Below are 18,533 nucleotides of genomic sequence, written 5' to 3'. Positions count from 1 at the left end.
CCCATTCCTCTGTCTTCTTCCCCGTTCTTCGCGAAATTGGCATACAAGAGCTTCCTCTTCCACAACAGGTGACTAACAAGAACTCTTTCCAAACTCTGCAGCACGACGATCGGCCAGCAATGGCGCTTTCCTTCGCTCTTTTCCTGTCATTTCGCTGAACACAGGAGAGTCGCGTTCCTTCTCATCCTCACGGTAATAGCCAGCCAAGACGGGAGCCTGTTCTCTCTTCGTTTCGGTGGCCAACACGAAAGACGCGTTTACTTGATCGGTTGCGATAGCCCAGCTGACTAGAAAGCTCCTCTTTACTCTTCTCTTGATACCCACTGAGGTGGGTTCCAAAGGCTCTTCTCTCTGCCCTCTTCACCACAAGCACGGCACCCATTCCGACTATCGCCGCCATCATCTTCCACCAGAACCAGCCAGCAATCCTGACCTTCTTTTCCTCTTTTGCAAAAACACAACACTCGCTTTCACGATTGCCAGTTTCTTCACTGCGTTCACCTCACCGGAGCGACCACTACCCCTAGCACGGTCAATCAACCCCTTTCAAAGCAGACCTCCCCCCATCAAGCGCGCGACCGAGCGACATCCCACCGCGGCTCATCATGTCCGGCATGAGACTTCGGGACTCCTCAAGGCTGAGGATTCCCGGCCGTTACCAAGAAGACCTCGGTCCGTCCAGGGCTGACCGCCCGCTCTTCGTGCATCCAGATGTGCCGTTCAACCCGGATCTGGTCCAGTACTGTGCCCACCCCAGCCTGCCCCTGGACTACCCTGGTATGGGGCCCTCCGAGGCAGTGAAAGCTCGCCTGGAGGCGCTTGCAGCAGAGGAGGCCCAATCCGGGAACGACGCCGAGCAATCAGGAGCGGGAGAGGAGGTTCCGGTGGTTGCGACTTGCGACCAGGTCACACAGGATGGCACCTCGGAATCTAGCAGCGAGTGTAGTCGGGGACACAGAGACCGAAGGGGCCAGAGGAGGCATGCTCCCTCGAACCTGAACAACATGTTCGCCGGATTAACAATCAGTGAGCCCGCCTCGCGCAGCACCGCCCCCATGCCTGCTGAGCCTACCGTCACTGCCACCACAACCACCACAACCACCACCACCACCAACAACAACAACAACAAGAAGATGGCGCCTTTCGCACGCCCGGCACGTGTGGCCAATGTCCCCTGGCGCAAACCAGGTCAGAAGCTCGCCGAGAACAGCAAGAAGAGGGTAAGACAAAGTTCATCCGATCCAGGACTAAGATGGGATGACCAGCTAACACGTGTTAGAAGAAGCACGGCAGCCAAGATCGGCCCAATTGGGCTGATCTTCCGGATGGCATCAGATATGCCATCATTCACGACCTGACTCGGACGGCACCCCTTTCCCAGGTCGTCCAAGCCCTCGACCTTGGGCACGTTGAGGTCTCTTCTCTCCTCGGCTTGATCTCCGAGGAGAGTAGGAAAAAGAAGAAATTCGCCGAGCTGCTCCTGCAGCACGGTGACGATGCCGGGATCCCCTCGGCAGAGGAGTTGGCCGCCCTCTGCCCCGTTACCGAGGGCATTACGGCCGAGGAGGTCCGGTGCGGCCGGGCCTTCCTCAGGTTCCTGGGTCTCGACGGTGTGGCGGCCGGTTTGGGCTTCTGGGAGGGGACGGGTGCCGACTTTCACGACGTCCAGGTCGATGAAGGATGCTGGGCCCTCGTCGACGGCTTCGACCTTCCGGACGGCGGCGACGGCGAGCGCCGCAGCTTGCGCAGGCTGCGGAACTTGAAGGGGGCGGAGCTGCTGCTCCGGCTGGACCCTCCGACCAAGACTCTCAACCCACAGCGGTTGAAGTCTGGTAGCGGCGGCCCGTCCGCTCGCGCCGCGAGGTCGGGGCCGATCCGGGTTCCTCCGTCGGAAGGACTCCACCCGTTGAACTACACCGTGGCGGGGAAGAGCGGTCGGCGGTACTCGACCCTGGACAAGTCGGACTGGCCGGCCTGGGAGGCCCTCCGCGACACCGGTATGGTCCCGGAGGCCGGCCTGGTGGTCATGACCGCCAACTCTCTTGTGCCCGACGAGGTCGCCTTTCTGAGCTCCGAGGACCTCGAAACCATCAGCGTCGCGCAGCCCGCGGAGATGTTTGGGTCGTTGCCCGCCGACGACAGCCACGTCTTCGGTTGGGAGGAAATCCGCCCGCTCCCGCCGGAGGATGAAGCGCCCCTACCAGTCTGGTATGACAGCGAAGAGATAAGCCCCTAGGAGGGGTTTAACTACCAGTACCTAGCGGGACAAGAACCCGACCCCTATCCTCGCGCGCCGGGGAACGGGCACCACAACCCATTTGACGACGACTACGACCTTGAGGTGTTCGTCGACAGTCCCGTGAAACAGAATGAGGCGGTTACCGAGCAGCAGCCGCAACACCGCGCCGAGTCGACAAGTACTCAAACGGCACTCGAAGAGCAAGCCACCCGGGACCCGGCAACCCCGGAGGACAGGGACCATGAAATGGAGAATGTGTCGACTCAGCCATTCAACCTGCAAGCTCCAGCGGCGTCGCATCAACTCTTCCCGGCCGGACAGACTGGCCCCTTCGATATGGATGCCGCCACGCTTGCACTCAACCAGTTCCTCATAGCACCACGTCTCGCGGTGCGCCAGCTCGACCCAGAGCTAGCTTCCAGCGCTGCTGAGGTCATTGCCCGAGTTTCCAGTGCCAAGCCCCGGGTCCGCTTCGAGGATGAAGCGTTGACGGACTCAACCCTATCGCGTCAACATTCCCAGGCCGTCGATATGGGAGATTCACCGACATTTGATGAGCTGGAGGATCTTCTTGAGGGGGCCGACATCGTCTCGCCGAAGACCAAACGTGGGCGTGGACGCGGTTCCCGCAAACATGACGATGATGAGGATGATGACGAGTATAAACCGAGAACAAAAAAGTCTGGGGGGAGGCCACCCAGAGCAAGAACGCCCGGAGCGAGAGCGGCTGGAGTCGCGAGTTCTGGGCCAGAAGCCTCTGGCACTACAATATCCGGCACAAGGAAGCATGCTCGCGGTGATTCCCCTACCGCCGATCAAGCCCCAAAGAGGCGGCGTCAGAAAGCAGCTGACGGCACCGCAACTTCAGCGACGCGCGTCCCGGGCCGACCCAGAAAGAAGGTGCTTCTCAACCCCGTGATGCAGGCTCCATCAGGCTCGGCGATGCCGGGCGTTAATTCGGCTTCGAATCCCTTCTCAAGAGCAGATACAACACAAACCGGCCAGTCCACGAACCCGATGGTTTCGGCTACGCCATCCAACCCCGTTGCAAGGAGATTGGGGAGCGAGGATCCAGACCAAGCCGCCCCGTTTGAGCAGACCGCCGCTGCGATCAGGGACCGACACATAGAAGGGAAGGCGAGTGGTGACCCAACCCCTATAACAACAGCAATTAAACTTGTGATTCGTCCCAGTCAGCTCCCCTCCGCCACTTCGTCCTCTCGGACCAAGTTGGCTCCGCAGGCAGAGAAGAATCCTCGTTCCCGCACATCATCGGGCGACGGGGACGAGGGCGAGGGCGCAAAAGAACATTCGAAGCTGGTAAAACGCCGAGCATACAAGCCCGAACCGGACGAAAACGGACAGCCGATCAAGCGCATACGGCGCAAACCCACACCCGAGCTCGACGAGAACGGGCAGCCGAAGAAGCGCCCCAGGGGACGCAGGCCCGGTTCACGCACGGGTACCGGGAAGGATCCGGGCCAGTCCGCTCCACGGCGCCCGGGGTTCACATGCGAAGGGGATAGGCTGCTGCGGTCGACCGAAGGCAAGATAATGACGCGCGCCGAACTCGAGGAGGCGTACCCGCATGACCAGCGCATATACCGCTCCGGTGGAAACCTGGGGGGCGGCAAGTTCGAGATCATCGCCACGGGCGTGTTCTGGTCGTTCGTGCCGGAGGATGAGCAGCAGGCTGCCGCCGAAGAACATAAGCGTCGCCGCGAAAAGAAGGCCAACCAAGACGAGGGAATGAACGATGGCACGGGCGTGAACGCGCCCACGGCCGCCTCGAGCAACAACAATGGCAAAAACGCCGCCCTCACCCGAACGGTCGCTCATTCCAGCCTTACTTCTCCCGAAAGCTCGACCCCTCCTCAACCGGGCCTCTCCACCCCCGTCGGAAAGCCCAAGCAGACCAAGCTGCGCATCTTCCGTCGCAACGCCCCGGCCCACATCACCCTGCAGGCTTCGGCGAGCGCCCCTCCTGCCACGGCGACGACGGTCCCGAAGACTCCCACGACCGTTCCCGCTCCGGCCGGCATCTCAGCGGCCCCAGCGGCGACAGCACACGCAGGCACGACCGCGGCACCGGCACCGGCACCGGCCCATGTCCCTCGCCCACTGGCCCCGCGTCCTCCGCGCAACACGACTCCCGGCGGCCCCTCAGCTCAACGACCGGTAGTGCCAGGACCGGCTCTGGCGCCGGCGGCGATGGACCCCCGCCGAGCGGCCCGCGTCCGGGAGCTGAACGAGCGGTGCGCGCGGTACCACGTCGCGACGCGCGACCGGTTCGACTCGGACGATGCGTTCCTGGCGCATGCCGAGTCCATGCTGCCCTTGCTGTATCCGGATCTGGGCGGGAGTCGCGCTGGGAGTGCTGGTGGTGGTCCTCCTCCGCCTCCTGCTCTGGGGTCTAGTCGTTCGTTTATTTGAGGTTGAGCTTCTCTTTTTCTTTTATTCTTCATTTTGCGCTGTGACATCGACTTATGGTTTCTCGTCGCGATTGCTTTCGATTATTTTATCTTCCGGGTTGTCTCACGGCGATCTTTCTTGTTTCTCCCTTTCACCTGGAGGAAATGTAGGGTGTGATGTGGGATGGTATAGAGACGGAACCATATGAAGAGAAGGAACGTGGGGGTTGAGTGAGGAAGGGCAACTACCTGGATTAGCTTTGGGGTTTGGTTGCCGTCTTTGAACTTGATGCCTTGATGACAAGGATTGGATGGCACATGGGCTCCCAAGCGGATATGGTTTCTAATCAGTTAATTTAACACGGGAGATTTGGAGAGGCATTGAGACTTCCGCGAGAATGACTGTTCCGATTCGGGGACTTTATTATAAGATATATGCCCCATGATGTTCAGGAGATTTACACTGCGGAAAGTGGCGGGATCGGAGGTATCGCTGAATTGGCTCAACTGCCAAGCACGGGGAGGGTTTGGGGGTTCCTAAATCTGGTCATGCAACCGGGCCTGAAAAGACATGCTAGGCGTATTGTATGTACTTGGAAGATTGAACATCGGTATATACATATATATATATATATATATAAGGTGCTACTATTGTTTTGTAGTACCCATGAAAGTGTCAAATGACGAAGTGAGGAGGAGAATTGGGCATGGGGCAGGAGCAATGTGGGGTTTCCTTGGTCCAAGTAGCTTCGGCCCAAGTGCGCGCCGAGTAGGGATGCTTGGTTGCTTGGCGACCAAGTAACCCCTACAAGATCGTGGTAACAGACATTACGCAACTCCTGTGAGCCCCATCCCAGCAGCGTCAATCAACGACAAGCAACGTCCAACGAGACGACCACTTCTCCCACCTCGACCCGACGACCTCCCGCCCAAATTGCCCGGCGTCGCAATCGATAGCGGAGAACCTCCGTTGAACCCTTTCCGTTCATTCGACCGCCCGTTCGCTCTCATTCACGGACCGTATATACGATACGCTGTTGAGGCCGGCCGACACCATGGCACCGCGCATCGAGGCTCAAGAGATCGAGACATATTGGAATATCTTCTCGGCAAGGACGAATGGCGGCAAATATCTGACCGGCGAGCAGGCGGCGCCGGTGCTGAAAAACAGCGGGCTGCGGGACGACCAACTGGAGCGCGTGTGGGATTTGGCCGACGTCGACAATGACGGCAACCTCGACTTCGAAGAGTTCTGCGTCGCCATGCGCCTCATCTTCGACCTGCTCAACGGGGAATACACCGACGTGCCGACCTCGCTACCAGACTGGCTTGTGCCCGAGTCCAAGGCACATCTCGTGCAGGCGAGCCGGGCCATCACGGGCAAGGCGGCACAGTTCGAGCGAGTGGAGGACGATGACGAGTCACAGGGGCTGAAGGACGGGTTTGACTGGTACATGAGCCCGGCCGACAAGGCCAAGTACGAGCAGATCTACCAGGAGTGCCGGGATATGCGGGGTGAAGTATCATGTAAGCCCACCCTCCCCTTCTCTCCCCTCTCGCTCGTTCCCAGCTAACAGCCCCCCTCCCCCCCACCAGTTTCCGCCCTGCAAGACCTCTACGACTCCCTGGATGTGCCCGATACCGACATCCGCTCCGCCTGGAACCTGATCAACCCGTCAGCCAGCTCCACCATCAACAAGGACGCCTGCCTCGCCTTCCTCCACATCCTCAACAACCGCCACGAAGGGTACCGCATCCCGCGCACCGTCCCGGCCTCGCTCCGCGCGAGCTTCGAGCGCAACCAGATCGACTACCAGGTCGGCAGCGCGCGCAACGCAGCGCAGTCGCGGTGGGCAACCAAGGCCGACGACGAGACCAGCACGGGACGCAAGGCCAAGTTCGGCGACCAGTACCTCACCCGGCTGGGGCGCAGCGGGTTCAAGACGGCCGGGACCGACTTCAGCAACGCCCAGACGGACGCCGAGTGGGAGGAGGTGCGGCTCAAGAAGCAGCTGGCCGAGCTGGACGAGAAGATCGCAAAGGTGGAGGCCGCCGCGGAGAGGCGCAAGGGCGGGAAGCGCGACTCCAAGCCGGCGCTGGTCAAGCGGGAGCTGGAGCAGCTGCTGGACTACAAGCGGAAGCAGTTGCGGGATCTGGAAGAGGGGAAAGCGACCAACAGGCCCGGGGGGAACCTCAAGAGCGTGCACGACGACTTGCAGACGGTGAGGGAGCAGGTGGAAGGGCTGGAGGCGCATCTGCGGTCGCGGCAGGAAGTGCTGGAGCAGTTGAGGAGGGAGATCGAGGACGAGAAGGCGGGGAGATAGTGGGTAGGCGCGCTATGCGAGACGAGGATTTGGCTCAGGAGAGATGTTATTGCGAATGGTATATTAAGGAAAGGGCAATAATCCCGCTCTTGAGATTCCCTATTTCTTTCCGGATACTTCATCAAGGCTGGCCAGCAATTGAGAGAAGAAGAAATGGGGTATATATATATACCCTCTAGCCTTTAACCCTTACCCACGACTTCCCCCCGCACCTCTCTCTTTTTTCTCTCCTCTTCTCTCCTCCCCACGCGTCTCTATCGCCTCTCCAATGATTCGCTTACCACCGGATCACGCAACGCTCCCGTCGATGTACCCCTTCAACATCGGGATCCCCAGGTTGCGCCCCTTGGCCAGCCACACCACGAGGCTCGGCATCCTGATCGAATTGTTGACCCGTCCGACGCCCCTGCCCCTTCCCACAGCGCAGGCAAAGATGTCCACCGGCGGGCCCTTTGCGACCGTCGGCTTCAGGCCGGCCAGCGCCGCCTCGACGTTCCTGGCCACGCTGGCGGCCTGCTTCTGCGTGATGAAGAAGCCGGCGCGCGGCTGGCTCACCACGTCGCCGCACGCCCAGACGTCCCGCGCGCCGGACACGCGTAGGTACTCGTCCACCAGCACCGTCGCCGAGCGCTGGTCCGTGCTGAGGAACCGCGCGGGGATGTACTCGGTGTTGGGGACCTGCCCCGTCGTCGGGAGGTACAGGTCCGTGGTGATGGTCTCGCCGCCGGCGAGAACCACGTCCGTTTTGCCAGTGCCGTTGCCGGACGGCCGCACTTCCGCCGCGCGCGCATCGTACCGGATGGTTACGTCGAGCTTCCTGAGCTCGTTGGCCGCCGCCTCCGCGATGCCGTGCCCGTTGGCCAGCTTATCTCCCGCGCAGAGGAGGACGATCTCCTTGGTCTTGCCGTACTCGTAGCCCAGCTCGCCCGCAACCTCGATGCCGGTCCCGCCTGCTCCTGCTACTACGATGTGCTGGGCGTCCTTGACCTTGGCCGAGGTGGCGTGGAGGGTGGCGAGCGCCTGCTCGTAGCTACCCGTGGCTTTCCAGGGCGCGTCGGGGTGGGTGCGGGCTCCGGTGGCGAGGACCAGTTGGTCGTACGAAATCGTCCGGGCCGTTCCGTCGCCAACGGCGATATCGACTGTCTTGGAGTCAAAGTCGGCATGGGTTGCGCTGCCGATGACCAGCTCCCACGACTCTGCCGGGTACCGGGCGAGGGCGTCCTCGAGAGGCTTGAAGATGTCATCATCCTCGATCTGGCCGGGAATAATGGCCCGCACGGAGGCCAAATTCCAGTAGAAGTGCGTGCTCTGCGGAGGTTAGTGGTCGTGATCAGGGTCGTCACATGAGCAAATGGCTACTAAAGTCGATCGCCGATTGCGTACCTTGGACACGAGGATGACTTTGACATCCCTGATGCTTTTCTTCAGGAGCGCGTGGGCGACATGGAGGCCGGCAAATGACCCCCCAAGGATCAATACCGTCTTGCTCATTTTCTTGCGGTGCGGTGTTGACGCTGCAAAAATGGTGCCGATTACTAGGTGGGGGAGTAAACGCAGGACTACAAGTGGGATGAGATTTGAGAACGTCCAAACGAGAAAACTGGAACTCGGCGTTTGCTCGGGACGTGCCTTCTTATTATACGTTGCAAATGATGCAACTGCCACAGCCCTCCCTGCGTGACACAGGAGCTTCATTATGCACCACGGACTCTCGTGTAATAGCAACCCGGGCGTGTGAGAGGATTCCGACAGGCTACAAAACCATCCGACTTGCATGGCTGCCATGGGCTGAAACACGCAATCACCCTGGGCAGCACATGCGAATAACAATCGCCAACCTTACCAAAATTTATACTCGGTCTGCCAACGATGCAAGTAGTGGCGCATCCAGTCACAAAGACGTCAGTCCGTTCAGCACCAAGTGCCAAACTGCTGTGATACGACATGCTGCGATGCAAAGTATCACCGAGGCGGCGTTCATCAAGGTCCGACATGGTTTTTCTCGGGCTCCTCCAAACAGCTTTCAGATGGACATGGACTCGGCAATGAAAAACGTAGCTTTATTCAGGGAAAGCATTCCTTCCACATCAAACATGGGCCCATCCTGTTTGGACGACCTTACCAGCACGACCTGCGCAGAGTGTACGTTCACATGCCAATTGAAACTCCGATGTTGTGCAGTAAACAAAGGAGTCTAACGTAACTCGGTACATACGTCCGTACGTCCGTACGACCAAGTAGATTGCGGCCCCACGTACGGAGCACTTTGGACGATTGGCGTGGTCGGAGCGGATAGAGACCGAAGGCCCGACGCTACCAGGAACTGCGTACTCCGGACGGAACATTCCGTGCTTTTGATCCAATCTCAACTCCAGTCCCGTTCGGGTTCGGTTGTTACCTTACTGCACTAACGGCAGAAGTGAGCGACTGGTAAAGGTTTTCGAGGCTGAGGCAGCATACTGTTGTAGTTAACACTCCTCGAAGAGGAAGATCTGACAGAGCGACCGTCCATATTGCTTTCTTCCTTCTGTTCGTGGATAGCACAGTCGCTGTCCTGAAGTTTCGTCCCGTGTATCTTAAGCCCGGCGTTGCGGTTTTGGTTAAATTGACTGTGATACACCAAATCGGCTAGAACCAAAGATGCTCATGACAAGCAGCAGCTTTCGCTTGCTCTCGCGCGTCTTTTGCGGATCCTTCATACTCAGAGCTCCATCTTGATAGGGATCTTGCCCTTCAACCCGGAATTTGAGCAATCATGTGCGGCAGCGAGCACGCGTTTTTCCTGAACTCGCTTCCTACCGGACCTATTGGTGGAGCGATTAGGCTCGAGGCCAAGTCACAAGGTGCCCCTCCCCTGCCAGAGCAACGCAGTGGAGGGAAGCCAGAACCCCGCGCTGGAACCACCCTTGACCCCGCCAAACCGACCCCCAACAAATAAACCATCTCCTCAACAACATCGACCGTTGCGACCGAGACCCATTCTCTGTCGACCACCGAGACACGACACGCCTGGAATCCATTACATCATCATCACCGGTCCAAAAACCACCCATACCGTCAAAATGGTTGCCCAGAGCGAAGCTTTCCAGAAGGCAATCGTCGACAGCAAGAAGCTGACGTCGAAGCCGAGCAACGACGAGCTCCTCGAGCTCTACGGTAGGTTGAGGTCGCAGCTTGTGATGTCGTGGACCTGTTTCTCGCTGACGGAGCCGCTTAGCTCTCTACAAGATTGGAACTGGCGAGGACATCGAGAAGGCCCCCCAGCCGGGCATGTTCGACCTCAAGGCGAGTAGTCATCCGGCTTGCCTTCCACACATACGGCACTCCAGTCATGGCTAACAACCAGTGCAGGGCAAAGCCAAGCACAAGGCCTGGCAAAAGGCGGTCGATGACGGCATCACACCGGAGCAGGCGCAGGAGAAGTATGTCGCTAAGGTCGAGGAGCTGAAGGAGAAGTACGGGTACGACGAGAACAAGGAGCCCGAGGCCGTCGGCGGGCAATAGATATAATATCAGGTTTAGGGAAGACGGGGGGCCCTAAGCCAGGAATCCAGGAGACATCCTCGGGGGCGATTATGGAAAGCCACCTGGGGTATTGCTTGTGAGCCTATTTCTACGTCCATAGCAAGCGAGTACTGTGTTCCTCTCGAGAAACCTCATTCCAGAGGTTGCACTATTACCCCTCCTTCCAGAAAACCATCTCCTTTCGGGACTCTATCCACGAACCTCCGTTGTCAGCATCATTTGTCGTTTTCGCCTCAACCGTGCCTCCATATTTGCCCTTTCCAGTCCGGCTCCGAGTAATTCGCCGTCGCGACCCACGGCACCTCTCCCTTGCCATACGGTTGCAGCGGCAGGTTATACGGCATCCTCAGCGCCACCGCCGTCGTGCCCTCTTTCACCTCCTCTGTCCCCAACGAATCCGTCAGGAACGTGCCCCTCATGATCGCGCCCTCGCCGTACAGCCCCGGCCAGACCAGCACCCCGATCTCGTACGAGGCGATGCGCATCGTCGCGCCCCCGTCGGCGCCGCGGACCGCCGCCTCGCCCCACGCCTGCTTGGACAGGTTGGCCGACGTGACCAGCGCCCAGTCGATCGAGGGGCCCGACTTGTCGCCGTACCGGATGTACGTCTTGATGTGGGGCGCCGCGCGTTTCCGGCCGGCCTCCTTGACGACCACGGCGGAGTCTCCCTCATCGTCACCGCCGTCGTTCTCGTAGTCTTCTCTTCTTCTTTCTCCTCCTCCTCCTCCTTCTTGAGGGTCCGCGCCGTTGGCCGAATCGTTGGCCCAGTGGTAAAGCATTGGCCGGAGGTAGGCTAGCTGCTTCACCTGCTGCGGCGATTGGACTTTTGTGTGGATAGAGGCCCCAGAGCTGTATCCATCTAGGGATTTACGGATCTCGTCGGGTGTGGGGAAGATCACTTGGAAGTTAGGTGGTTGTTGGAGGGTGCCGCCAGGTCGCCCGCCGCTGAGGGAGCGGAAGAAAGTACTCTTGAGCCAGGTGTCGGTTGGCCCCAGGGTTGCTATGGAGGAGATCTGAATGGCAATGTCGGATCTCCTGGATGAGACGGGGACAGATTTGAGGGCCTGCTCCATTGCCGCCCATCCCCACCTGGTAGGCGAAGTATCGTCGAGTTTGTGCCTGCCTGGCACGCTAGCTATGAGCGACCCCCGGATCGCGGAGAAGTCGTATTTGGATAGCTGGTCAATAATGGGTCTGCAGGTGGTCCTGCGGGTGTCGTAGGCACGGAGGTAGTTGAGGAAGTCGATCTTGAACTTGGCTCCGCTGCCCGCCGCGACTTCCTCCGGCCTGGCGTCGCACCGCGATGGTTCCATGAGCGGGAGCCTCGGCGAGAGCCAGACAGCCTGGGTCATGTTGGTCCAATCCCGGATGATCATGTTGGCCGTGTGAATGACGATCTGGGCCGTGTCGTCCCGCCGTAGGAGAATCATCATCTTGGAATGATGAGTGCCGTACATCTCCGGCATGAACGCGCTGTGAAGGGTGACATTTTGGAAGCGGGATGCCGCTTCCTGGTAAACATTAGGCTTGAATTAAGAGTAGCGGGAATACTTTGAAGAAATGGGGATCAAGTCTTTTGTTCACTTCACAAGACGAGAACAGAGGAAAGTTGAGGCCTGCTTACCTGAAGCTCCAGCCCGTTTGGGTCTTCCCTCTTCCAGAACCCGTGAACCACGTGAACTTTGACCAGATGCCGGACATCTGGATCGAAGGCCGCCATGAGAAAGTCGATGTCATGAAGATAGTTAAACTCCCAGCACTCCGCGATAAGCGGGTCGCCCAGTATATCCTTGAGTGTGATTGTATCCTTATTCATCTCCCGGGGCAAGTCTCGAATTTTTGTCAGGCGGAAGGGAGAGTCAAATACCCTACGGGATGCTGAGGGCGACCGGGCTGGCTCAGTCTCCTCCAACGATTGTGCACGTCGCCGCTTCTTCAGCGGAGGACTGACGGGGTGTGTGAGCGAAACCGGCGTGTACTTCCTACTTGGTTCGCCATCGCCATCGCCATCGCCATCGCCATCGCCATCTCCATCTGCAAGAGCCGGACGCTTGTACGGCCGGCTCATATCTTCCCAGGTTCCGCAAGGTAAGGAAGACTGAGTGTCGGGTTCTCTAAGAATCGAATCGTTTTCCGTTATTGGCAAGTCAATGAGCGGAGGATGGAGTACCAGCAGGTTGTCGGCGCTTGACACTAATTGCCAGCTGCCAGAGCAGTTTGAGGTCATTGCGCAGGCTTGAACGGGGACCCACCTCCCCTTGTCTCCCACCAAAATGCTTTACTTGGCTTTGTGGGTCCGGTAGTCCCGAACGCTACTAGTACGCTCCCCGGCTGGGCAGTGCCTTGAAATTGAGGGGGGCAGACCCATAGGCCTGGCCAGACTGCAGCGACCAACGTGTCGGATCGTGGAAATTCTGCCTGCGACCGCCTCCTGAGCACATCCTAACCCCATTTAATTTGCTGCATTCGGCCTCCCCACGAGTTATGACCCCTTAGCCAAGGCCGAGCACGCGCTTTACAGTGTGCAACATCTGCGATATCCACCATTAGGTATCCGTATCACACAAACCGGAACACTCTAGTGACCGGGCTGTCGGTTCCCACACGGTGCTTCCCCATGCATGCCTACCTAGGTAGACTGCGACGACCCTCGAGAAGCTTCAGCCGACAGAAAACTCCTGACACGCGGGCGTGAACAACTCGGTGTTCCGCCTGCAATTGTGCTGGCGCCCGGCGCTCTGCACTTTTTGATCCGGTCAAGACGTACGACGACAGAGCGAATCTGGGCGGGAAACAATGCGCGTATTCGACGTGACATTTTTGTTTGGCGTGGCCGCGCTGGTCGTTGCCCAGTCGCCAACTGTGGATGACGACGAGGAGCCGCCGAAGGAAACCACATACTTCAACGGAAAAGAGGTCCCGCCGATGCTCGAGCTGACACCGAGCAACTGGGACAAAGAGCTGAAGGCGTCCAAGTACTTGATGGTCAAGCATTACAGGTAATCAAGTCGCTTGTCCCACGCTACATGGCTCGCGTGCTGACGTTCCCAGCCCGTACTGCCCGCATTGTATCGATTATGCTCCGACGTTCCAGACGTTGTACGAGTTCTACTACACCTCATCTCCCGCCGGAAACGCGCCCAAGGATGCCAGTTTTACCGACTTCTATGATTTCCGATTTGCCGACGTGAACTGCGTCGCATACAACGACCTTTGCACCAAGAACAAAGTATCGTCATGGCCGACTACCATCCTATACGAGGACGGCGAGCCTATCGTGACCTTCAAGGGTGTCAAGGCCATGAAGGTGTTAAGCAGTGCAATCGAGGATGCGCTTGAGAAGGCTAAGCCGGGAACGCGTCCTTCCGCGATCGAGCTGCCGGAACCCGGCGCCAAGTCATATCCCCCATCCAACGACGCAGCGGTTGACAAGCCGGACCCTGAAGGGAAACGCACACCTGCAAATCCAAAAGACCAACCGGATAAAGGGGCGGCTCCTGCGTCGACGTCGCTTGCGTCAGAGCCAGCGACCCCAGAGTCAACGAGCCCCAAATACCTCGTGGTTCCGTTTGACCCGCCCCCTCAGGTTGTGGTGAAGCCGACGACCACGCCTAACCCCAATGGTGAATCGGTTCCCCTGACGGCCGAGACTTTCCAGAACTTGGTGACCACGACGCACGATCCTTGGTTCATCAAGTTCTACGCTCCTTGGTGTCACCACTGCCTGAAGGTCAAACCAACCTGGGATGAACTTGCGAAAGAGGTCAAGGGCAGGCTCAACATTGGCGAGGTCAACTGCGACGCCGAATCCCGGTTGTGCAAGGATGTCGGCGTCAGGGGTTACCCCACCTTCCTGTTCTTCAGGTCCGGCGAGCATGTCGAGTACCAGGGCCTTCGCGGCCTGGGCGACCTTATCCAGTTCGCCGAGCAGGCAATCGAGCTGGCGAGTGGCGTCCAAGACGTCGACGCCGACTCGTTCAAGGCCCTCGAGGAGAAGGAGAAAGTCATCTTCCTCTACTTCTACGATCACGCCGCCACGTCCGAGGACTTCATCGCTCTCGAGCGTCTGCCGCTGAACCTGATAGGCCGTGCTAAACTGGTCAAGACGCGCGACGTCAGGCTGTATGAGCGGTTCAAGATCACTACGTGGCCGCGACTGCTCGTCTCGCGTGAGGGGCGTCCTACATACTACCCGCCGCTCACCCCGAGGGACATGCGCGAGACGCATTTATTGATGAACTGGATCAGGTCCGTGTGGTTACCGTTGGTGCCGGAGCTGACGGCCTCGAACGCGCGCGAGATCATGGACGGCAAGATTGTCGTTCTTGGCATCCTCAACCGGGAAAACGACGAGTCGTTTCAGAGCGCGCTCCGTGAGATGAAGAGCGCCGCCAACGAGTGGATGGACAAGCAAATCCAGCTCTTCCAGCTCGAGCGGCAGGAGTTGCGCGACGCCAAGCAGCTGCGGATCGAGGAAGCCGAGGACCGCGGCGACGAGCGGGCGGCTCGCAATGCTAAGAACATCCGGATCAACATGGACAGGTCGGACCGCAAGGAGGTTACTTTTGCGTGGGTCGACGGCGTCTTCTGGCAGCGGTGGATCCGCACTACATACGGCATTGATGTAAAGGATGGCGAGAGAGTCATTATCAACGACGAGGATGTAAGTTTGAGGGAGCCATTCGAGCCTTTTTTTTTCAACCAGTTTTTTTTCTGACCATTTCCAGAACCGCCGTTACTGGGACCAAACCAGCACCGGCAACCCCATCGTCCCGTCGCGCACCTCAATCCTGGAGACCATCAACAAGGTCACGGCCAATCCGGCCAAGATCAAGCCGAAGCTCACCATCGGCTTCTTCGAGAAGCTCATCTTTGACGTCAAGACCAGCTTCAAGGAGCACCCGTTCCTCAGCTCGGGCTGCGTCCTCGGCATTGCCTTTGGCTGTCTCTCGTGGTTACGCGGCGGGATAAGGAGATTGAGGGCCGGCCACTTTAAGCTCGACGACGCTCCTAGCAACAGGGCGCCGCTTCTGGGGCTGTCCTCCGACGGCAGCAAGGTGGACTAGACACGAACTCCGGGATGGGTGGATAGAATGGGCTTGGATCGGTTAAAGGGATGGGCTTCTGATGATATTCGGGGCTTTTTTCCGCATAAATGGGTGTTTTTGTGTATAACACGTGGTCTACGACGGCTTTCTCCTGGGTGTCTGGACAGTGTCGATGTTTGGTAAGGGGGTGGTCAGGCCTCGCTCGGGCTGCATACTAATATCTTCTTTTGCTGGTCTAGAGGCGTTCCTCTCCTGGCTTTTGGTTTTCCTGTTCAGTCTGCTGCCGAGGGGTGTTGTAGATAGGAGTTTCTGGTTACTGGGTCTGTGTTGGTAATGTGTCTTACCTCCCAAACATTGTCTGACTGCATCTGAACTCTGCAGTCACGCGGTGTTGATGACAATCTCATTGAAAAATCGAATGAACAGACCACACTATCCATCTACAACGCACAAAACCCCCGTCATTGTTCCGCTCGTTTAATCTTGTGTATCTGGCCAGTTCGACACTTGTTATTACACCAGCTGGGCATTGCGCTGTGAGACCTCGGATGTACGGCATATATTAGGTGTTACGTTTCAGAGGAAAAGGCCTGTAACTGTCGGTGAACATCGCAAGATGGAGGAATTCTGCTGGTTACGCAGTGGTTCAGCGTCAGGCCAAGGGAGGGCGTCAATCAGTTACGGCGACGGTTCCCTGGGGCGGCTGAAGTTACTCTGCTCGAGTGCTCGAGAGACGAAGTGAGAGCCCTCCACTGCTTCTTCGTACACACACAAGAACTAGCATGTGATATGTGGATCACATACAACTAATTGACACGGATTCTGCCTAGTCCCGTTCTACTGGGCCTGGGGAATGCCGGCGTCTAAGAAAAGATGTGGTGAGACATCTTCTCATACGTGGCGTGACCAGAGCGGTGAGGCCAGGGCTTGAGTCACAGCACCCGCTCTTTCTAATAAGCGTCTATATCAGAACCCGAGGATGCAGAGGCGGCGAACCGTACCTGGGCTGATCCGAGGTGCTAGTGGCACAGTACGACAGAGTGCACAATGGCCAAAAGTCAACACCAGCATACACCATCAATGTTAACAAGATTTTGATAAACAGAGGATGGTGCTCAGGGGCATCTTCACTAGGGCACAGGTATTTGCAGAGGCGAGAGGCTAGGCTCTTGAGAGTTTTCGCATGCAAAATTCGCCAATCGAACCTCAAGTGGCTCGCCTGCATAGCACGGTAGAGCCACCAACGTCAGAGGGTGGTGGTTTAGCGGGCGGGTTTGGTCGGGCCGCAAAAACGGGCGACAGGAGGCCCGCACTCTCAACCACGTTCTACTAGTAGCATGTAAACAGAAGTGAATCGGAGAATTGCCGTGTAGGTCACATACTGGTGGGTTGCTTCCTCAACCGTCCGCCGTGCCGGTGTCATGGAGGAGAATCAGCCTGTATTTGCGACATTATCACCTGGCTACATTAAGCTCAGCCTTGTAGAATTGTGTCCCTCGTTTGACGGGAGCAGATAGAGGTTAGTTTTCCAGGCGAGAAGTTAAGCCAAAAGGCGTTTGATGCAGAAACATATTCTGCCATCAACCGAAACCAATAATTCACACGCAAGGGAATCTTGTAGAAGCGTGAGCTTCGTCCATCTAAGAAACCTCCGTCATCGCCAACGCCGAGTGTGAAGGAGAACCGAGAAACGCAAAAGGAGAGACGGCCCTTCAGTACGGACATGGTTATGTCGACGAAGGCAAAAACTCTTTGTAAAAGAAGGTCTCTCCCTTCTTCCCGTTGGAAAGCGCCCGGCTGAAGTGCGGAACCTTGCCAATCTCGATGTAGCCCAGCTTCTTGAACACCAACTCGGCCACGCTGTCCGTCTCGGCATCGACAAGCTGTTCCGGCAGTCGTTAGTAGAGCCGGACATGCGAGACGAGGCCCAAAGAACAAGGTAAAAGGAGAAACAGGAACGAAGGAGGTCTGAACGAGAAGGGAAAGTGAGGTTGAAAGAAAAAAAGGGGAAAAAAAAAGAGAGAAAAACACAACGCACCAACAACGACCGCCCCCTCTTCGCGGCCTCGTACTCCAGCGCGGCGACTAGCGCCTTCGCGCCGCCCTGGCGCCGATGCCTGCGGTCGACCAGGACGGCGTCGATGTGGCCGCGGAACGAGCCCGTCTCCGACTCGGACAGCTTGAGCATGGCCAGGCCGCGCAGGTCGGTCCCGAGGGGCTTCTTGCCAAGCGTCGCCTCGGGCAGCAGGAGGACGATGACGCGGGTGCCGCCGACGGCCTCTGCGATGCGCTCCTTCCACCAGGGGAGCAGCTTCTCGTTGGTCAGCGGTGGCAAGAAGGGGCCGACCATGTGGTCGAGCGTGATGCACGAGGCGTGGAGCGCGGCGATGTAGGGTATCAGGTGGCCGTGTTGTTCCTGAGAGAAGACGTAGGTCATGGAGGGGGAGGCCATTTTCTCGTTTTTTTCTCCCTTTCTTTCTGCTCTTTTTTTTCCCTTTCTTATCTCTTTCTCTCTCCCTCGCTCTCGCCCTCACTCTTCTCTCTCTTCTGCTCTCTTCTCTTCTTTTTGCCCTTTAGTGCGCCACTAAAATGGATGAGAAGGGGCAAGTCGCCAATGTTCTTTTTTTTTTTTTTGTTTCAATGGCTTCGTTTCCTTTTACAGCCGGGTGATGGTGGTGGTGTTTTTGTCGTGTGAGCACGGCCAATGGCGTATCCGAAGGATTGGCCCCTCCTGGTCCAGTGACAATGGGCTAGGCTACTCTTTAACGGTAGCTCAAAGAGGGAGGCGAACAGTGATGAGTTGGTTTCCCTGAGACTACGAGATTTTTTTTCCTGGCGGCATTGTCCGGCGCAATCTCCTGTCCCCTGCCCTTACAGAAACCCCCCTCCTTTCCTCTTTTAGTGCTTGGGTTCCGGGGGAGGCATGCGACAACGCTCAAGAGATCTCTGCGGGGCAAGGGGATTCAGAAAGTCAGCCAATTGTGTG

General features: G+C 58.0%; 6 protein-coding genes across 6 annotated transcripts; 3 read left to right on the top strand and 3 right to left on the bottom strand.

Moving 5' to 3' along the window:
- Nucleotides 1–605: 605 nt before the first annotated feature.
- MYCTH_2112679 (uncharacterized protein) lies at nt 606–4,672 on the top strand (the record flags this gene model as incomplete). The annotated part of the gene is made up of 5 exons (XM_003665829.1): nt 606–1,220; nt 1,280–2,153; nt 2,262–2,846; nt 2,921–3,035; nt 3,433–4,672. The coding sequence occupies 5 exons, from the start codon at nt 606–608 to the stop codon at nt 4,670–4,672; spliced, it is 3,429 nt and encodes a 1,142-aa protein (XP_003665877.1).
- A 755-nt stretch (nt 4,673–5,427) lies between these two features.
- MYCTH_2310036 (uncharacterized protein) lies at nt 5,428–7,108 on the top strand. The gene is made up of 2 exons (XM_003665828.1): nt 5,428–6,177; nt 6,247–7,108. The coding sequence occupies exons 1-2, from the start codon at nt 5,706–5,708 to the stop codon at nt 6,972–6,974; spliced, it is 1,200 nt and encodes a 399-aa protein (XP_003665876.1). The 5' UTR covers nt 5,428–5,705; the 3' UTR covers nt 6,975–7,108.
- MYCTH_2310035 (uncharacterized protein) lies at nt 7,084–8,758 on the bottom strand. The gene is made up of 2 exons (XM_003665827.1): nt 8,358–8,758; nt 7,084–8,282 (listed from the first exon to the last, which is right to left on the bottom strand). Exons 1-2 carry the CDS (start codon nt 8,463–8,465, stop codon nt 7,263–7,265), a joined length of 1,128 nt encoding a protein of 375 aa, XP_003665875.1. The 5' UTR covers nt 8,466–8,758; the 3' UTR covers nt 7,084–7,262.
- A 1,430-nt stretch (nt 8,759–10,188) lies between these two features.
- MYCTH_2310031 (uncharacterized protein) lies at nt 10,189–12,613 on the bottom strand. The gene is made up of 2 exons (XM_003665826.1): nt 12,124–12,613; nt 10,189–12,010 (listed from the first exon to the last, which is right to left on the bottom strand). Exons 1-2 carry the CDS (start codon nt 12,565–12,567, stop codon nt 10,733–10,735), a joined length of 1,722 nt encoding a protein of 573 aa, XP_003665874.1. The 5' UTR covers nt 12,568–12,613; the 3' UTR covers nt 10,189–10,732.
- Nucleotides 12,614–13,145: 532 nt separating this feature from the next.
- On the top strand, nt 13,146–15,758 carry MYCTH_2310028 (uncharacterized protein). The gene is made up of 3 exons (XM_003665825.1): nt 13,146–13,498; nt 13,551–15,162; nt 15,227–15,758. Exons 1-3 carry the CDS (start codon nt 13,296–13,298, stop codon nt 15,563–15,565), a joined length of 2,154 nt encoding a protein of 717 aa, XP_003665873.1. The 5' UTR covers nt 13,146–13,295; the 3' UTR covers nt 15,566–15,758.
- Nucleotides 15,759–17,274: 1,516 nt separating this feature from the next.
- Nucleotides 17,275–17,999, bottom strand: MYCTH_2112674 (uncharacterized protein; the record flags this gene model as incomplete). Its single annotated transcript, XM_003665824.1, has 2 exons — nt 17,275–17,430; nt 17,586–17,999. The coding sequence occupies 2 exons, from the start codon at nt 17,997–17,999 to the stop codon at nt 17,275–17,277; spliced, it is 570 nt and encodes a 189-aa protein (XP_003665872.1).
- Nucleotides 18,000–18,533: the final 534 nt, after the last annotated feature.

Source organism: Thermothelomyces thermophilus, chromosome 6 (assembly GCF_000226095.1).
Source record: "Thermothelomyces thermophilus ATCC 42464 chromosome 6, complete sequence".
Classification (NCBI taxonomy): Eukaryota; Fungi; Ascomycota; class Sordariomycetes; order Sordariales; family Chaetomiaceae; genus Thermothelomyces; species Thermothelomyces thermophilus.
This window is presented reverse-complemented; position numbering and strand designations above follow the sequence as displayed.